The sequence below is a fragment of the Hoplias malabaricus genome, chromosome 11 (genome assembly GCF_029633855.1).
Source record: "Hoplias malabaricus isolate fHopMal1 chromosome 11, fHopMal1.hap1, whole genome shotgun sequence".
Taxonomy (NCBI): Eukaryota; Metazoa; Chordata; class Actinopteri; order Characiformes; family Erythrinidae; genus Hoplias; species Hoplias malabaricus.
The window spans coordinates 5,064,816-5,085,469 of record NC_089810.1 but is presented as its reverse complement, the minus strand read 5'-3'; the positions used below and the strand labels follow the sequence as shown (position 1 = coordinate 5,085,469).

The 20,654-nt window shown below is 44.7% G+C and overlaps 2 protein-coding genes across 2 annotated transcripts in view; one reads left to right on the top strand and one right to left on the bottom strand.

Moving 5' to 3' along the window:
• The window catches only part of ranbp10 (RAN binding protein 10), a 46,491-nt gene extending 43,621 nt beyond the window's left edge, over window positions 1-2,870 (bottom strand). Inside the window, exon 1 of the mRNA XM_066685042.1 lies at window positions 2,451-2,870. Coding sequence (XP_066541139.1) covers window positions 2,451-2,649 — 199 coding nt within the window. The 5' untranslated portion in view covers window positions 2,650-2,870. The remainder of the gene's footprint in view (window positions 1-2,450) is intronic.
• A 926-nt stretch (window positions 2,871-3,796) lies between these two features.
• On the top strand, window positions 3,797-20,360 carry tsnaxip1 (translin-associated factor X interacting protein 1). Its single transcript, XM_066685032.1, has 17 exons — window positions 3,797-3,932; window positions 5,482-5,542; window positions 5,634-5,740; window positions 7,842-7,968; window positions 8,125-8,218; window positions 8,609-8,805; window positions 10,374-10,515; window positions 10,674-10,843; window positions 12,340-12,499; window positions 12,781-12,908; window positions 14,729-14,857; window positions 15,224-15,382; window positions 17,392-17,501; window positions 17,895-18,018; window positions 18,186-18,292; window positions 19,025-19,193; window positions 20,116-20,360. Exons 1-17 carry the CDS (start codon window positions 3,871-3,873, stop codon window positions 20,242-20,244), a joined length of 2,175 nt encoding a protein of 724 aa, XP_066541129.1. The 5' UTR covers window positions 3,797-3,870; the 3' UTR covers window positions 20,245-20,360.
• The last annotated feature ends 294 nt before the right edge of the window (window positions 20,361-20,654 follow it).

The window sequence follows — 20,654 nt, the reverse complement described above, 5'->3', positions numbered from 1 at the left end:
AGCCGATGGGTGTGTGTGGGGGTATTTCTCTGATTTGCCAGACAACATAACCTGCAAGTCATGTCTTTCCTATAGGAACAGACCTAAGGGTATTTCTATTCAAAAATCTACAAATTTGAGCCTGAGTTAACTGGCTAACAGAGATGTCCTGCTTTGAGGAATACCCCCCTCACCACCCCCCACTGGGACAACACAGTCGTGTTTGTTTATTTGTTCAGTTGTGGTAAGATCTGTAGAGGGCAGCAGTAAGTGGCGTTTGTTTATTTGATGTGTTAGTAACACCTGCAGAGGGCAGCAGCGAGTGGCGTTTGTTTATTTGATGTGTTAGTAACACCTGCAGAGGGCAGCGGCGAGTGGCGTTTGTTTATTTGATGTGTTAGTAACACCTGCAGAGGGCAGCAGCGAGTGGCGTTTGTTTATTTGATGTGTTAGTAACACCTGCAGAGGGCAGCAGCGAGTGGCGTTTGTTTATTTGATGTGTTAGTAACACCTGCAGAGGGCAGCAGCGAGTGGCGTTTGTTTATTTGATGTGTTAGTAACACCTGCAGAGGGCAGCGGCGAGTGGCGTTTGTTTATTTGATGTGTTAGTAACACCTGCAGAGGGCAGCAGCGAGTGGCGTTTGTTTATTTGATGTGTTAGTAACACCTGCAGAGGGCAGCAGCGAGTGGCGTTTGTTTATTTGATGTGTTAGTAACACCTGCAGAGGGCAGCGGCGAGTGCCGTTTGTTTATTTGATGTGTTAGTAACACCTGCAGAGGGCAGCAGCGAGTGGCGTTTGTTTATTTGATGTGTTAGTAACACCTGCAGAGGGCAGCAGCGAGTGGCGTTTGTTTATTTGATGTGTTAGTAACACCTGCAGAGGGCAGCAGCGAGTGGCGTTTGTTTATTTGATGTGTTAGTAACACCTGCAGAGGGCAGCAGCGAGTGGCGTTTGTATATTTTGTGCATTAATAACATCTGTAGAGGGCAGCACTGAGTAGTACTTGTATATTTTAGGTGTTAGTAACACCTGCAGAGGGCAGCAGCGAGTGGCGTTTGTTTATTTGATGTGTTAGTAACACCTGTAGAGGGCAGCAGCTAGTGGCGTTTGTTTATTTGATGTGTTAGTAACACCTGCAGAGGGCAGCAGCGAGTGGTGTTTGTTTATTTGATGTGTTAGTAACACCTGCAGAGGGCAGCAGCGAGTGGCGTTTGTATATTTTGTGCATTAATAACATCTGTAGAGGGCAGCACTGAGTAGTGTTTGTATATTTTGTGTGTTAGTAACCCCTGTAGAGGGCAGCAGTGAAAAAGGTGTCTACAATTAATCAAATACTCCCTGATTAACAGCTATTCAGTGAGCTAATCAGCTTTTAACAAAGTGTAAATCATTATTAGACGTCTCCACAGACCCTGAACTTATGTTTAAATGATTCATCTATTTCAGCCAATTTCACATAACAGGAAATATACCTCTTAAATCAAAGTAATTACTCTGTTATTAAATGTGAGAGTTTATTAAGTCTACTTGTTTAATTCTTAGTGTCGGTGTCTTATTTGTAAGAGCATGTTTTGTGTCTGTTTATTTTGTGTAACCTTACCAAGATAAACACCTCGCCTGTGAAAGACACTTGGCGAAACAAAGGCTGCGTCTACAACCCCGCACTAGCACACTACTTAGTGTGCCAAAAGCAGTACGTCACAATTAGAATGGCACTCATTAAAGGAGCACGTATATAATAGAGGTATGCGGTTTGGGACGCGGCTATTGTGATTGTGGTACGTTATTGTGCTGTGCTGAGGTACCTGTATTTAGCCGGTTCGCGGCTGACTAACATTCACTGTCTTTGTAAAATGTCCTAAAAAAGGGGGAGGGGGAGGTCGAGTAGGTGAAAAAGCAGGGCTTGGTTTGGCTTACGGCGTACTTGGGAAACAATGTCAGCGACAAAGGGGCATTTTCAAGTCTCAGTCCAAGTTAAGCGGCTAACACAACTCAGACTCGTCTAAACAAACAGGCTGTGTTGTGTTGTCGTCGTTGTGTGGCAGCCGTTCGGGTATATTCCTCTTTCCTCTTTTGAAACAAAAACAAGGGGACGGAAAAAAAGCAGCTCAAACTAGATCGGAGAGATGGCACACAAACACTCCAACACACACACACACACACACACATACAGTATGACAACACACAAACGGCCGAGGCCCGAAACAGCATCGGGCTGAATCTCAAACGGACCCCTGTTCCCTTTACCGTGCCCTGGGCAAATCACTAAACCGTGGACTCCACACCCAAACAGTACATAGGACGTAAACAGAGACTCTATAAATGTGACTGTACATCAAACACCTTCTTATCTGATTCATGAGGCAATTGTTAACATACAGAAAACATTATTTCATGACCTACACAGTGTCCTACTGAGGGAACACGTAGCCAATTTGGGACGCACCCCTGCTGTCAGGTTCTGTGTACCTTTGTAATGAACCCGCAGATTGTTCTGCGAGAGCCCGATGTAGCTGTACTTATCCTTGGGGCTCCAGGAGCGGGGTAACGGCGTCTCTTCCTCGTTCACGGCCGGGTAAAGCCGCTTCAGGCGCTCGTTCAGCTCCTGCTCTTGATCGTTTGAAGTAGGGTCCCCGGACAGCAGGCTCCCGGCTCCGAGCTCTGCCATTTTCCCCGTGTTTCTGTGTGTTTCGAACTCCTAAAGCCCTGCCGTGTCAATCCGCTCAAAAGAAGGCGATAGATAGACTGAGCAGAAACAGCACTAGCGATATCCCCACGCGCAGGGACGTGTGGGTAATGTAGTTCAAACTATGACGCTGCTTAATGTGTTCCGACGACACGCTGGAGACGTGTTATACTACAATACCCATAAATCATAACAGGGGTCTGAAGAGAGAGGGAGCGAGAGAGACGATATCCCCGTATAAGCAACATTTTACAGTCCAGCGAGCAGATGTGTATGGGTAATGTAGTTTTAAATAGATTGATGCTTACGTATTCCGACGACAAGCTGCAGACGTTTGAACTACAACACCCATAAGTCACGTCTCAACACAGGGCGAGAGAGAGTCAGAGTCATAGGAATTAATCAGTGCTCGTTTGTGGTGTTTGTTTATGTGTTTATTGAGAAACCACAGTCTTTAACAGGCTTCATAAATCTTTTGGATGTGATTGAGAGTCGTTGTATTTTCTCCCGCCCTCATTATTAGTCTAATAGCCACATTAAATGAACTCTTTATGTAACGGAGTTTCTATTTCTCATATTTTGCCGAGTGCAGAGGAGGTCATCTTGTGCAGATCTGTCCACGGTTGCGTGTGTGTTTAACATGCTTAATGCAGCGGATGTGAGACTGAAATATTTCAGTAAAGCACGATTTATTCTTGGACTTTAGTGACGTCATGTCACCATTGCTTCTGCTGATGTTCAGGACACGCTGTGTTTCTAATACAGACATAAACTGGAGGTGTATAATGAGGAGGCTAGTTTTATGCGTTGTTCGCTTCAATAAAAGCGCACACACAGAGAGAGACCCAGAACAAAACAAATCAGGATCATGTGTGAAGCGTTCGGGTGGGTTCAGCGTTGCCTTGCTGACATATATAGGTCAAAACAGAACGATGGACATTGTTACCCCCCGCTAATAACACAAGTAAATCAGACCCAACTTGAATGTGGATAAATTAATCCGCTGAAAACAGCCACACAAAGTTAGGCACTAATGGTAAATCACTATTTTTAATCAGGCACATCGAGGCGACCTGCCACTGCGAGGGCTCCATGGCGGAGGTCCTTTCACACCATGGTAACCAGTTGTAAACAACAACAATGGCGCGCTGTGCGACTCCGTTAAAGTGAAGAGGCTCTGTTTTATCCGCTGGCTTTTATTCGATGAGTTTCTTCATGGCGCTGCAGCAGGACACACGCTTCCCACCCCTCAGCGCGTCCGAGAGGCAAGACCTCCACCGGCCCCTGTTCGCGAGGCCAGCGTCTCGGCGTCAACGTCACACGGGCACTTCATAATACAATTAAATATGTCTAGGGCTTATTAACTCATGGGAATTAGATTTTTGAAGCGTATCAACCACTTCATAAGTTGAGGGAACCAAATATTTGATGGAATACTTAAATATTTTAAGCACACCATTATCTACATTTCTCGTTCCCACGCATTGTTTTAACCCTCGTGCCTTTATTAAGTTGTTTCCACACATTATTATTTAAATAATTAAGTAGCATTGATGAATTAATATAAAGTCTTTCACAGGTATTATTAAATATTTTCATGCTTTTATTAAGTTGTTCCATTGGACAGTTAAGTCTTCCCGACATATTATTAATAATTCCCCTGCTTTTTAAATGTGTTATTGTGTCTTTTCAATACATTATTAAGATGTTCCCATGTATTATGTTGTCAAGTGCATGGCTTAATTTTATTATGGCGTGATGTCAACAGCAGAGCTCTATATAAATCATATCCGTTAAAATTGTTGCTACAAATTGAGAAAGCAAGACAATCTACAAACCCAGTTTTGGGAAATTTGGGACATTTTCTCAAATGTAATGTGCAGTGTTTATTCCCATAAATAATTATTTAATGAAAAAAAAAAAAAGATTTCCAATGTTTTCTCGGAACATGTAGCTTGGAATACACTCCTAAACGGTTGGGACAGGAGCAACCTAATAATGAAAAGTCTGTAGAATATTCATGTTCACCAAGGGCTCAGTCTCTGCAGGAAGGGGGCATGGCTCACCACTTTGGGCCAAATATTGTGAGACAGTTGTGAGAAAACAGTTCAAAATTAACATTTGTTCAAGCAAGACCCCACAGAATAAAGGTCAGCATCTACTGTATATAATAATGTAAAAAGATTCAGGAACTGCTGAGAACTTTTAGTCTTTGTCGGGCAAAGTTGGATGCTAATGTTGCATGAGAAACCATCATGCTAAACTGAACAATAAAATTATATAACATAAGTATATGATTATCACAAATATAAATGGTAACCAAGGGCTGCTGAGCAAAAACAGGCAAAAAAAAAATCCACCTGCAGCAATTAGTATCTTCAGTTCCCAAATGTTCAAACTGTGTCATTCAAAGGAATGTGTGTTGCATGCATCAAATTCTAAATGTGTTCATGGAACAAAATAGAAATGTTTCAGTTAAAATATTGGAAATATTTTCTTTGTTCTCTTCTAAGTTAAATACATCTTTAAGGGAACACACTACATATATTAGACCACATTTTACACAGATGTATACATCTGAGAAGTCAGACAGACTTCAAAATAAAAGACATCAAAGTAACTCAGGTTTTTAACAAAATAAGAAAAAAAAATCCAAATTTAATTTAGAATCAAACTTTGAAATATAATACACTGTTTATCAAACACCTGACTATTAAAAATCTTATTACAACTTTCAACCAGGTTCTGTAGCAGTTTTCCTCAAACAGAATCCTTGTCAGTTATTCAGTATTAATGGTCTCTGTTTTTCTTAAGCTCCAGAAATTCGTCAGGTGCGGCGACTCGGGCTGTGAGGCCTGCCTTCAAATTGCTCAGAGCAAGTACCTTATGAAGTTATTATAAATCTATATTAACACATCATATTTCAGAACGATGGCTTTAATGATTGTTTTACAAATTTAATTCAGACTAAAGGCAGTGAGACGTCTGGCTACCTCTCGACCTGGCCGGCCCACGTTAGCTCTCAGGTTGTCCGGCAAAAATACCCCTCGTCTGGAGTCAGTGGTTTTCATGGGTATGTCTTTTGTTCTTAAAATGTGATAATATTAATACATATAAAACACACAGACAAAAACATCTGGTATAATGCTCCCATTATAAATCAGCAATGGATAAAAAAATGAATATGCAGCACATTAGAGTTCAGTAATAAGCAGGTGATAAAATGGTAATATTGAGGGAGAAAGTTGTATTTGATCATATGTTTAATGTCACTTTCTTAGTTGTGACTAAATAATCAATGGCAGTGAACACACACACACACACACACACACACACACACACACACACTAGTCCACTGTGTGAGTGTGTGACACTGCCCACAGGTGTGAGTGACTGGGTGAGTGTGTGAGTGACTGGGTGAGTGTGTGACACTGTCCACAGGTGTGAGTGTGTGAGTGACTGGGTGAGTGTGTGACACTGTCCACAGGTGTGAGTGTGTGAGTGACTGTGTGAGTGTGTGACACTGTCCACAGGTGTGAGTGTGTGAGTGAATGGGTGAGTGTGTGAGTGTGTGACACTGTCCACAGCTGTGAGTGTGTGAGTGACTGGGTGATTGTGTGAAACTTTCCACAGCTGTGAGTGTGTGAGTGACAGGGTGATTGTGTGAAACTGTCCACAGCTGTGAGTGTGTGAGTGACTGGGTGAGTGTGTGAAATTGTCCACAGGTGTGAGTGTGTGACACTGTCCACAGGTGTGAGTGTGTGAGTGACTGTGTGAGTGTGTGAAACTTTCCACAGGTGTGAGTGTGTGAGTGACTGGGTGAGTGTGTGAAATTGTCCACAGGTGTGAGTGTGTGAGTGACTGGGTGAGTGTGTGAGTGACTGGGTGAGTGTGTGAAACTGTCCACAGGTGTGAGTGTGTGAGTGAGAGAGTGAGTGTGTGACACTGTCCACAGGTGTGAGTGTGTGAGTGACTGGGTGAGTGTGTGAGTGACAGGGTGAGTGTGTGAGTGACTGGGTGAGTGTGTGAGTGACAGGGTGAGTGTGTGAGTGACTGGGTGAGTGTGTGAAACTGTCCACAGGTGTGAGTGTGTGAGTGACTGGGTGAGTGTGTGAAATTATCCACAGGTGTGAGTGTGTGAGTGACTGGGTGAGTGTGTGAAACTGTCCACAGGTGTGAGTGTGTGAGTGACTGGGTGAGTGTGTGAGTGACAGGGTGAGTGTGTGAGTGACTGGGTGAGTGTGTGAAACTGTCCACAGGTGTGAGTGTGTGAGTGACTGGGTGAGTGTGTGAAACTGTCCACAGGTGTGAGTGTCTGGGTGAGTGTGTGTAACTGTCCACAGGTGTGAGTGTGTGAGTGTGTGAGTGTGTGAGTGACTGGGTGAGTGTGTGAAACTGTCCACAGGTGTGAGTGTGTGAGTGACTGGGTGAGTGTGTGAAACTGTCCACAGGTGTGAGTGTCTGGGTGAGTGTGTGTAACTGTCCACAGGTGTGAGTGTGTGAGTGACTGGGTGAGTGACTGGGTGAGTGTGTGAAACTGTCCACAGGTGTGAGTGTGTGAGTGTCTGGGTGAGTGTGTGTAACTGTCCACAGGTGTGAATGTGTGAGTGACTGGGTGAGTGTGTGAGTGACTGGGTGAGTGTGTGAAACTGTCCACAGGTGTGAGTGTGTGAGTGACTGGGTGAGTGTGTGAGTGACTGGGTGAGTGTGTGAAACTGTCCACAGGTGTGAGTGTCTGGGTGAGTGTGTGTAACTGTCCACAGGTGTGAGTGTGTGAGTGTGTGAGTGACTGGGTGAGTGACTGGGTGAGTGTGTGAAACTGTCCACAGGTGTGAGTGTGTGAGTGACTGGGTGAGTGTGTGAAACTGTCCACAGGTGTGAGTGTGTGAGTGACTGGGTGAGTGTGTGAAACTGTCCACAGGTGTGAGTGTGTGAGTGACTGTGATATTCCTACGTTCTGTCAATGATTCCCAGTACACTCTGAACCCACTGTGACCCTGATACAGATATTTTGTTAGAGTTTTATTAGGTTTATTCCTATAATGTTTCCATTACTAAACATGTAAACAGCAATTGAAACATCAGATTGCCGCACCTTTCCAGCAGTAACAAATCAAACAGTTTATAAATGTAATTGCTGTGGTTTGTACTTCATAATGCATCACTTGCTGTAGATGTGGTGATGAGTTTGGAGGAGCAGCGTCAAAGCCACGCTTCCTGGAACAGCTGGAAAGTTATCTGAAGAGAGAGCTGACGTCTGTAGACATGCTCAGCCCCAAACCCCAGGAACGCAAGCTACAGGTCTGCATTTTAGACAATACTCTCTTTTACTAAATATACATCAGAGATTTGTTCTTTGGAGCTAAGTGCTCTTGACTTGGAATAAGAATGGCTGTTGTTTAGTATAGTGTAAATATTGCATGGTAACACTGATATCTTCATGTCTGTGTTTTGAAGGTGTACCAGGAGGTTTTTGATTATTTTATTGAGGGATTTAACACATACAAACCGCTGCTGGCTGCCATCAAAAATGAATATGACATCACTCTAGGTATGTGTACATTTTGCTTTATTATTATTATTATATAAAAACATCCATATACAGTTTTATTGTCGCCCTGCGAAGGACTGGCGCCCCCTCCAGGGTGTGTTCCTGCCTTGCGCCCAGTGATTCCAGGTAGGCTCCAGACCCACCGTGCTTACAGACATTGAATGAATTAATGAATAGTGTTTTATTTATTAAAGAGTAGAGTTTTATTGGAGATATTTTTGCATGTAGTGACCTAAATATGCTCCATCATTTAAACGTATGGCAAAAGATGTTCAAAGCCTTTAAGTCTGTCTTCTATGCACTGTGTTGTATGTAAAATTGTAAGTTACTAAGGTTTGCAACTGCATTCTGACTGAGAATCTAATAGCATTCTGCTGAATGTGGTCCCAGTGCATTTGCAGGAGCGGATCCATGAGCTGGAGCCTCTCCGTGCTCAGCTGGTGCTGTTGTCTGAGCAATATGAGAAGAGGATTCTGGGATTGAGAGAGCAGGAGAGGACTGAGATCAGGGCTTTAAAACAGGAGCGCCAGCATCTGCTACAAGTCACTGAGAGCATGAGGGAAGAGCAGCGAGCTTTACAGACTCAGGTTGGACCAGCTCTGTCAAGTCTGATTTTGGCTGATTTCGTTTGTGCTATAAGTCCTTGAGGACATCGAGAATGAACATTTACTGTCCACTGCTCCACCTCATCAATCCTTCATTAAATCAAATCTGCTGTTATTGGGTTTTAATGAATACATGCAGTGGCTGAGCTGCAGTAAGGAGAATCATTTTATTTTAAAATTCCTGACTGCTTATTCTTAATGATTTAATGGTATTATAGTCATTTACATACATTATGTCCTCATTATTTACTCATTTTCCATTTTATCTGCTTCACTGATTGTACAGGAGCACTTGGTTGTTCTACAATTACAGATTGTAGTCCACCTGTTACTCTGCATACTTTGTTAGCCCCCTTTTACCCTGTTCTTCAATGTGGATCATTCTCAGTGCTGCAGTGACACTGACGTGGTGGTGGTGTGTTAGTGTGTGTTGTGCTGGTGTAGAGTGGATCAGACACAGCAGGGCTGCTGGAGTCTAAAACACAGTGTCCAATCACTGTCCCCTCTGTCAGACACTCCTACCTCATGGGTCCACCTTGTACTTTCATCTGTGGACACTGGATTTGTAACAAAGTATGCAGAGCAACCAATAAACAACAGTCTGTAAATGTAGCACACCACAAAGCACCAGTCTATGGTCAGTGGATGTGGGAGAATGGACAGTTAGAGACAGTGTAGAGACAAGGAAGTGCTTTTAAAGTTTTGACTCATCTGATTGTTTCAGTAAATAGTTATGGCCACATTGGGAGGTGTATCTGACTAGTTTTAGAGAGGATGTCTGAGACGGCACAGAATGTCTTAGATAACATCTCCCTCAGTGTTTGTATGCAGAGTTAAAGGAGATGAATTTCTGGATTATAGCTTACCCCTTTATCTAAAGTGAAATCTAATCAGCGTGTTCTGTTACACGTCTTAGTACAATAACGTAACATAAAAATAAAAAGGCTAAAAATCATAGTTTGTACAGTTTTCTATTAAAAGCTTTATAATCCTTGACAGGACCAGTTTTCCCTCCATGGAGCGGGTCCCCAGCATGGAGGCTGCCATGGTTAAACTAGATTTGGTTCATAATCTCTGCTGCATCCAGGCCACTAGGTGTCAGTGTAATGTCTGTTGCATTATAATAAAGATAAATGTTTGCAAATGTAGATGTAGAAAACTGAAATTAAAAACTTAGAGTCCAAACAGGATGTGAGGCAATAATGTAGTTTATAAATAAATGATTGCAAAGGAAGTGCAATTGAAGAATTTTCTGTTCAGCACTGTGTATCTATCCAGTCTTAGCACTGGAGATAAATTGTGTGAATACTTTTTTTAAAAGTATGGAAACATATCAAATGCTTTGGTGACTGCTTTATTTTAAGTAGAGGGCCTTAAACAATGTAATTTACAGTTTTATGAATGTACAGTAACAGTAACAAACCTTCGAGGGTACCACCCCCCTGAGGGTTTAGGTCCATTTTTTGAAAATGCAGAATGACGTTCACCATGTGTAGAGCTGATTTATGTCAGTGTTGGTGTTGGCATCGTCTGTCTTGGATAATTCTCAGGTTTATCGTCTAGAGAAGGAACTGGCAGCGCAGTATCTGCAGTACAGAGAAGAGTGTGATGCCCGAAAGCTGCTCATTGCCAATATCAGCAGCCTGAGCTACAGCCCAGATGAGGAGTCTGACGTCGAGCACGATGGCGACAGTCAGTAATACTCAGCACATAATCCTCACAATCACTAGATGCTTTTGGCCACGCTGAGGCACTATGAGTCACAGGTCGCAGCTGGAAGAAGTCAGCCTGGATTATGTTAGAGTGAAAACATATGTTAGTTTACAATATGTGTTTCCTTTTCTCTGAAGAAATGCAGTGCGAGGATCCTGTGAAGGTGAAACTAGCTCTGAAGGTATGTAGAGAGGATCTAACTAGGGCCCAGGTGGAGCTCAACCGCTTGCACGCAGAATACGCGGATGTGGTTCCTCGCAGGGACTGGGAGAAACTAGACTGCATGCACAAGGAGAACCTCCTAAAGGTATGAGGCATTGCTTCCTGTGACTCCTATCAAAATGAAATATTTGACCATTGCTTTTTCTACATTTTGCTGTAAACAGGAAGATTCTTGTGCCATAACAACAGTGCAGGTGTTACACTGGGTCAAAATGTACATTTTAAAAGATCATGTTAATATCCATCCATCCATCCATTATCTGTAACCATTATCCAATTCAGGGCCACGGTGGGTCCAGAGCCTACCTGGAATCATTGGGCGCAAGGTGGGAATACACCCTGGAGGGGGCGCCAGTCCTTCACAGGGCAACACACACACACACTCACACATTCACTCACACACTCACACCTACGGTCACGCAGACACAGGGAGAACACCCCACACTCCTCATAGACAGTCAACCGGAGGAAACCCACGCAGACATAGGGAGAACACCCCACACTCCTCACAGACAGTCACCCGGAGGAAACCCACGCAGACACGGAGAGAACACACCACACTCCTCACAGACAGTCACCCGGAGGAAACCCACGCAGACACAGGGAGAACACACCACACTCCTCACAGACAGTCACTCGGAGGAAACCCACACAGACACAGGGAGAACACACCACACTCCTCACAGACAGTCACCCGGAGCGGGAATCAAACCCACAACCTCCAGGTCCCTGGAGCTGTGTGACTGCGACACCTACCTGCTGCACCACCGTGCTGCCCCCTTTTCCATATCTAAGGAAGTAATTATATGTGAACATTGTTCCCCCAATTTTTTACTCATTAATAATTTGACCCAAATCCTGACACTTCTGACACTGGGAGAGTTAAGGTTAACACTTGCTTCCTCTAAAATATTCAAAGCCAGGCACAGCTTCTTTTCAGACTGAAGAAATCCAGGTTTTTTCAGCACAAAGAAAGAGACAATTCTCCAGTTTTTATGTAAACATTGTTCTACTCATTTTCTATACAGTCCAGATATGGAGAGTAATAGCGAACTGTTGTTGTGAAAAGAGCATGTTTAAATGTACATTATTAATCGAAGCTGCATCAAAGATAACTACAGCTGATACTACTACAATGTGGGTCTTAGGTATGTCAGTGGGCTCTTGAGTGGTGCAATGGTCTAAGCATTAGCCCCATCACCTGGAGTTGGCAGGTTTTGAAGCCTGCTGATGCCTAAGCTATCCAAGGCCGGGAGTCCGACTGCACTAGACAGCACTCTCTCTCTGGCTCACTCTCTGGCTGCCCCCCCCCCCCATCACTGCCCCACATGGTACTAACTAACACTGGCTTCTGCCTGCTGACATGGCCATGATGAATTCACATAGAACACACCTGGATATGTGTCCCTGAGTGGTTTCCAGCTTTAGAATAAATTAACCTTCATAAATGAATACCAGCCAAGGAATATAACTTCTCAATGTGAAAGAAAATCCAAAAGGCCTTGGTTATAAAAACATTGTTTAGATAAGCTCACGGAGTTAAAGCTCTGGTGCAGAGAGCAGCTTGTTCCTCTGTTGCAGCTGGAGACCTTACACACTGATTTTGAGCAATTGAAGTCAGAATATGACACACTGCTAGACGTGCACCGGCAGGTCAGCCAGCAGAGAGACAGCCTTCGCAATGAACTCGAGGTCTTCAGAGAGGCCTCCACTCCCAGACCACATTGGGAGCAGTGCGCAGGTATAAGCCTATGTGTCTTTATACCAATAAAGGGATTCTACAGTGATATGTAAAGGCTTTGGCACCACTGGCTGAAGTGATTATAAGCGCACTTTCTCCACAGAAAACACACTTTTTGCAGATTTAGTACTTATTTGTTGGAGTAATTAATTCATTCATTTTCTGTAACTGCTTCATCTGGTTATTTTGGATAACATTAGAATATAAAATGTGGCCTTTTATGATTTGTGTTTTAGTTATTCTAATATGCCTAGGTCATTTAACTCTAAGTTTCTTTTAAGATGTGCTCGGGAGCAGAGAGCGCTGGACAGAGATCTCTGAGGGTCAGTCCAGCAAGAAGAAGCTGGAGATTCTGCTGGAGGAGCTAAATATCATGGGCCTGGAGCAGAAGGAGGTCTTCACTGGACTGGTGAGAATCCATCCATCCATTATCTGTAACCGCTTATCCAATTTAGGGTCGCGGGGGGTCCAGAGCCTACCTGGAATCATCGGGCGCAAGGCGGGAATACACCCTGGAGGGGACGCCAGTCCTTCACAGGGCAACACAGACACACACACACACACATTCACACCTAGGGACACTTTCGAGTCGCCAATCCACCTGCAACGTGTGTTTTTGGACTGTGGGAGGAAACCGGAGCACCCGGAGGAAACCCACGCGGACACGGGGAGAACACACCAACTCCTCACAGACAGTCACCCGGAGCGGGAATCGAACCCACAACCTCCAAGCCCCTGGAACTGTGTGACTGCGACACTACCTGCTGCGCCACCGTGCCGCCCTGTTGAGAATCCACTACGTAAAATTACAACCTGCACTCACACCTTTCCTTATTTATTCATTTGTTGTCTCTAAGCGCTTATTCAGTTCAGGGTCGCGGTGGAACATACCACACTCCTCACAGACAGTCACCCGGAGGAAACCCACGCAGACATAGGGAGAACACACCACACTCCTCACCCGGAGGAAACCCACACAGACACAGAGAGAACACACCACACTCCTCACGGACAGTCACCCGGAGGAAACCCACACAGACACAGAGAGAACACACCACACTTCTCACAGACAGTCACCCGGAGGAAACCCACGCAGACACAGAGAGAACACACCACACTCCTCACAGACAGTCACCCAGAGGAAACCCACGCAGACACAGGGAGAACACACCACACTCCTCACAGACAGTCACCCGGAGGAAACCCACGCAGACACAGGGAGAACACACCACACTCCTCACAGACAGTCACCCGGAGGAAACCCATGCAGACACAGAGAGAACACACCACACTCCTCACGGACAGTCACCCGGAGGAAACCCACACAGACACAGAGAGAACACACCACACTTCTCACAGACAGTCACCTGGAGGAAACCCACGCAGACACAGGGAGAACACACCACACTCCTCACAGACAGTCACCCGGAGGAAACCCACGCAGACACAGAGAGAACACACCACACTCCTCACAGACAGTCACCCGGAGGAAACCCACGCAGACACAGGGAGAACACACCACACTCCTCACAGACAGTCACCCGGAGGAAACCCACGCAGACACAGGGAGAACACACCACACTCCTCACAGACAGTCACCCGGAGGAAACCCACACAGACACAGGGAGAACACACCACACTCCTCACAGACAGTCACCCGGAGGAAACCCATGCAGACACAGAGAGAACACACCACACTCCTCACGGACAGTCACCCGGAGGAAACCCACACAGACACAGAGAGAACACACCACACTTCTCACAGACAGTCACCTGGAGGAAACCCACGCAGACACAGGGAGAACACACCACACTCCTCACAGACAGTCACCCGGAGGAAACCCACGCAGACACAGAGAGAACACACCACACTCCTCACAGACAGTCACCCGGAGGAAACCCACGCAGACACAGGGAGAACACACCACACTCCTCACAGACAGTCACCCGGAGGAAACCCACGCAGACACAGGGAGAACACACCACACTCCTCACAGACAGTCACCCGGAGGAAACCCACGCAGACACAGGGAGAAGACACCACACTCCTCACAGACAGTCACCCGGAGCAGGAATCGAATCCACAACCTCCAGGTCCCTGGAGCTGTGTAACTGTGACACTACCTGCTGCACCACCGTGCCGCCCACCTTTCCTTATGTTAAAAGCTATTTATTGTGCTTGTTGCAATTACAATCTACAGGACCTGCTTTTGTTTTCTTTTTGTACAGGGGACCTCCAATGATGTGCCTATCTACTTGCGCTATGAGGGGCAGCTAAAGAACCTCAGGCTAAAAAAAGCTGATGTTGTCAGAATTATAAAGGACATATGGAGGGAGAAAGCATCCGAAGATGAAAAGGTATTGTCAGTTTGTTCAGAACCTTAGGAAATGGCATAGAAAATGAGTTTAGCATAGTAATCAATATTACATTTTATTTCTATAGAAGTATCAAATGTGAAGCCCATAATTTTTGATTGAAAATGGAGTGAGACAATAGCAAAATAACAAAGAGCAGTGTACAAAAGGATGGACGTACAATAACTATATAATAGTAAATGATAAATAAAGTGTAACAAAACACTCATCCCTCAGAAGTATTAACCAGTCGAAAGTGGCTTATGGTCAGAAGCCTATCAGATTGAGAATGAGAATTAAGTCCATTAAACCCAGTGATTACCTTGATGGCAGTGCTGCATTGTATCACTATGTTTTCTTGACAACAAGATGGATGACTGCAGTGATCTGAAAGAGTTTCTACACCAGTACCTGGAGCGACAGCATGGAGACCGTGCAGGAGATTGGGCCTACAGTCTGCTGGACTCCATCAAGCGTAACCTGAAATATGACTTCATCAGCCTATTCTATGACATTCTCACAGATAAAGTACGTTTTTAAACCTGGAGCACCAGCTCTGAACTGGTTTCTGGGTATTTTCCTTGTTCTTCCAGTTAATCCAGTAAAGTACAGGACATTTAAAGGGCCCATATTGTATATTATTAATATTATTTTCTCTGACTGTTTAAATGTAGGTGGCAAGGTGGTGCAGCAGGTTAGTGTCGCAGTCACACAGCTCCAGGGGCCTGGAGGTTGTGGGTTCGATTCCCGCTCCGGGTGACTGTCTGTGAGGAGTGTGGTGTGTTCTCCCTGTGTCTGCGTGGGTTTCCTCCGGGTGCTCCGGTTTTCTCCCACAGTCCAAAAATACACGTTGGTAGGTGGATTGGCGACTCTAAAGTGTCCGTAGGTGTGAGTGAATGTGTGAGTGTGTGTGTTGCCCTGTGAAGGACTGGCGCCTCCTCCAGGGTGTATTCCTGCCTTGCGCCCAATGATGGACCCACTGCGACCCTGAATTGGATAAGGGTTACAGATAATGAATGAATGTTTAAATGTAAACCTCTCTTTATACAAACAAGCAGAGTTGTTTACTATATCACTTTAAATAGAGTGTGGGTGGCACAAATATCTGCTTACTCACCTGCCTAATTTTTGATCCAGTTACCAGGAGATCACGTTTGATCCCTGGTAATGCCACAGTCTTTGGATATATCATGACTGGCCTCATTCTCTGTGAGTGAGGAGGAGGAGGATCCTACCTACATCCCCATCACTTAGCACTGTAGCACCATTAATCACAAAACTGGGCAGCATTTAGCTAACATGACTATGTGTTTATCTAAATGTTCTTCTCTAAATGTGTCCAGTGACGTTGTGTTAGCAGCAGTGTGAAAAGATGCAGTGGCTGGCTTCCCTAGTTGATAGCATTGTGTGATATCTTTGGAAGATATTGTAGATGACCTTATTGAAACCGAATGGCCACTTGTGGATTCAGAACGTTATACTATGATATGACATGAGCAGATTTCATGTGGCTAATTTGGAACACACTAGATTATATTCTACTTATAAAGGTTTGGAAAATGTGTCTTCACAGCACAACACACATGTACTGGGCACGGTGGCGCAGCAGGTAGTGTCGCAGTCACACAGCTCCAGGGACCTGGAGGTTGTGGGTTCGATTCCCGCTCCGGGTGACTGTCGGTGAGGAATGTGGTGTGTTCTCCCTGTGTCTGCGTGGGTTTCCTCCGGGTGACTGTCTGTGAGGAGTGTGGTGTGTTCTCCCTGTGTCTGTGTGGGTTTTGTCCGGGTGACTGTCTGTGAGGAGTGTGGTGTGTTCTCACTGTGTCTGTCTGGGTTTCGTCCGGGTGACTGTCTGTGAGGAGTGTGGTGTGTTCTCCCTGTGTCTGTGTGGGTTTCCTCCGGGTGACTGTCTGTGAGGGGTGTGGTGTGTTCTCCCTGTGTCTGTGTGGGTTTCCTCCGGGTGACTGTCTGTGAAGAGTGTGGTGTGTTCTCCCTGTGTCTGCGTGGGTTTCCTCCGGGTGACTGTCTGTGAGGAGTGTGGTGTGTTCTCTCTGTGTCTGCGTGGGTTTCCTCCAGGTGACTGTCTGTGAGGACTGTGGTGTTTTCTCTCTGTGTCTGCGTGGGTTTCCTCCGGGTGCTCTGCTTTCCTCCCACAGTCCAGGATTGGCGACTCAAAAGTGTCCGTAGGTGTGTGAGTGAATGTGTGAGTGTGTGTGTTGCCCCGTGAAGGACTTGCACCCAATGATTCCAGGTAGGCTCTGGACCCACCGTGACCCTGAACTGGATAAGTTCTTACAGATAATGGGTGGATGGATGTACTAGGGGACACACACTCCGTCTAGTTTCAGTGTGAATGTTCAGAGCTAAACTCCTGATTAACTGGATTACACAGGTTTGGACAGCACCTATAAATGTTCCTGTTTTTTTGACATTTTATCAATGTTTACATGTTAAATCATTTGTTTTTCCATGATATGGGCCCTTTAATAACAACTTATAAAAGTGTTTTATCGAGATTTAGTGTTGATATGTTGCAGGTGGATGAGAGTTTGTATCGTGGCCAGACCCAGCTTCTCTCTGACCTCCTGAAGGTGCTCATACAAAGGGACAGCACTGAGAGTGGTTTACTTACTGCATCTGAATTCAGGTGAGGGTGGGATTGAACGTACATTAAAGGTTTGTTACCTTATCATTAACTGAATTTAGCCATGGACTTCAAGCAACACTAGGTTAACACTTTAACCTTAAAATTACAGATTCAAAATCGTTTTGATGTTTCACTGAGCCGTAAAAAAGCCTCTGTTGTTGCGACTCTGGGCTAAGCACTGCAGAAAATGCACTATGTAACTTCTGAAGGTGGGTAGGGATCCACCCCTTACCTAGAGTTGCTCTAAGTCACAATTAAAGACGGACTTAGTCTAGATTTCGGTGTGAGATACTTAGGTGCTGGATATTTTCACCGGTCTGACAGTGTTCGTTTGCAGTAGTGCAAAGTGGAAACACGAACAACTGATATTCATGAGAAACCGCTGATTTTCAGTGAGGCTCTGAGGTCGGCTTTCCCCCTGAAGGCAGATCAGGATTTAGAGGAGCTGGTTGTGGCTGCTCAGTCAGAACTGGAGACAACCGGAAGAAGCATTGCCTACCAGAGGCTGTACACAGAGGTGAGCTCTAAAACATGATATAAACATCTCCCTGAACCTGTCTATGTGGAAATACATCCGCTCTTACCAGCAGTGACGTTACACTACAGTCAGATAAAGTGCTGTATCATTTATTTTGAAAATCCCTGCACATTTCAACCAAAAATCACCGTATTTCGCCACTCCAGGACACAGACGGGAAGCACGGTGAATTCCTGGGCCTTGTGAAAAGGCAGGCTACGGCAGAGAGGCACCATTATATCAGCGAGCTCAGGACAAAGCTGGAAGGCAAAGGGTAAGCACAATACCCCAATGAGGGCAGAATAGTAAATCATATTTATTGATACAGGTTTCCATACAACCACACCATTAAGGTCAGATATAAATTAGTCTTAAACACACACTTTACACAGAAACGTTCAACAACAAACTACAAAATGATTACACGGACCTAATAGCTACTGTCACAACAGACCTGCACCATGAGGATGTTAAGAATTTATTCAGTTTTAGGTCTGTGTAGACAAATGCTGTTCATTTCTACCAGCCTTAAAATAGCCTTAAAGGAACACTACGTAATATTTTTACCTTCAAATTACAGCGATTTTAATCATTGTGATGCTCCAATGAGCTGTAATAGGGAGAACAGAGCACTGCAGAAACTGCACTATTTAACTTTTGGTGGCGAGTGGGAAAACGACACCCTCCCTTTCCCATCTCATTGATTTCAGTACAGTGCTTTTAAAATGAATTACACAACGGAGAGCCTCAGGAGCAAAAATTACAAGTCTTACATAGTGCTCCTTTAAATGAGCTTGCAGTTCTGAGATACGCAGCTACTATACGGGTACTACATATCCCATCTCACAAAGGCATCCCGATGTTCCGCAGCTTATTCAACTATCACATTTTATGCCAGTTGTGTATAGGCCTTCCCTCAGTGATAGGTGGTAATTGAAGTAATTACACAGAGACTAATCAACAGATTGGTTGTTGAAGAGACCTGTCCCATATGTCACTCTTGCAGAGAAATAAACGTGGAAGACTTAAGATCTGCTTTCAAAACCGTCGATCCTCCATTGGATTCTGCATCCCTGGACAGGAACCTGTGCATAGCCTTCCACACTAAAGACCTGAACCAGCACACTGCACTTCTAGACACAGAGGTCGCATTACAGCGCCTCTCTGTGGCCAACGTAAGCAGGGCAAGACCCATGCCTGAGCCTCAGTAACTCAGCATAGCTCTTTTAAACTTTTTACACATTCTTTAATGGATCTGTATATTCGTATAATAGTACATTATTGTGTAGGTGTGGGACTACTTTTCCTTCTGCTCCCTCTCTCAGCTTATTACATTCAGACAGGTTAATGCTGGGTAATGGAAAATCTGTGATTGAAGACCTATTCAGGGGCCTTAAAATATAACACATCACTTTTCTACTGGTTTTCACAGCTTTTAAAAACATTTTACTCTCTTCATGTGGTGTAGGACACTTCCTTTAAACACTGTATTGGCATTGGGACGCTCACCTTGGTATCAGATTGAATTATCATTCATATTACTATTTACTTGATACTAAAAATAAAACAGCAAATGAGTGGTATTGCCCATCTCTGTCCTGTAGAGCTTAATAATAGCTGAATTGTGACAACTCTACATTTGAGTAGCTGTGGCTCTGGAGCTAAAAATCCTATCAATGTTCTCCAGGCATTTTGGAATGTGTTTCTTTGCTTAGTTCAGAAATACACAGCAGGTGTATACTCAGCGCTGCAGTGACACAGGCGTGGTGTGTTGTGCTGGTACAGTGAGTGGGTCAGACACAGCAGTGCTGCTGGGGTTTTATATCCTGTCCACTCATTGTCCACTCTATTATGAACTCAGAGACATCTTTTACTGCAGTTTGTGTTGGTTGTTCTCTATCAGAAATCATTGCCCACAGGACACTGTTGGCTGGATGTTTTTAGTGAGTGGACTACTCTAGCAGCATTGCTGTGCCTGATCCTCTGGTATAAGTGCCACACACTGCGCTGAGATTAATCCACCACCATAATTATTCCTGCTCTGTGGTGGTAACGTGTTTTTGAAGCTGATCCTTCGTTCATTTCGTGCTTATCCAGTTCATGTTCGCGGTGGGTCCGGAGCCTACCCGGAATCACTGGGCGCAAGGCAGGAACACACCCAGGAGGGGTGGCTGTCCTTCACAGGGCGACACACACTCACATGGACCCTCCTGTGGACACTTTTGAGTCACCAATCCACCTACCAACGTGTTTTTGGACAGTGGGAGGAAACCCACACAGACACGGGGAGAACACACCAAACCCCTCAGTCATCCAGAGCGGCCCTTAAATAGAGCTGAATAAATGGACAATCGGTGTGAAATGTATTTATTTGTTTGTGCAGCCAGGCAGTTTTAATTAGTCGCTCCCAAGTAAGGTTCAGAAACTAGAAGGAACAGATTAAAAAAAAAAGTAAACACTACATACAACACATGCCATAATTAAAAAAATAATATGAACGGAAAAAAAGTTGTCTAAAACTGTTTGAAGTGATTGGTTGACGTTATTCCCAGTGCTTTATGGGATACGTAGTTCACCCCTATTTTAAATGTAAATCCACGGTCTCATCCTGTTTATGTCATTTTGCCCCGAACTGA

What these genes read in the sequence shown, in the direction of transcription:
- tsnaxip1 (XM_066685032.1), top strand. Translation starts at nt 3,871, where the DNA reads ATGAGTTTCTTCATGGCGCTGCAGCAGGACACACGCTTCCCACCCCTC. An exon ending in CGTCGAGCACGATGGCGACA is followed by an intron (nt 10,516 to 10,673) that starts GTCAGTAATACT and finishes TTTTCTCTGAAG; the next exon opens with AAATGCAGTGCGAGGATCCT. An exon ending in ACATTGGGAGCAGTGCGCAG is followed by an intron (nt 12,500 to 12,780) that starts GTATAAGCCTAT and finishes GTTTCTTTTAAG; the next exon opens with ATGTGCTCGGGAGCAGAGAG.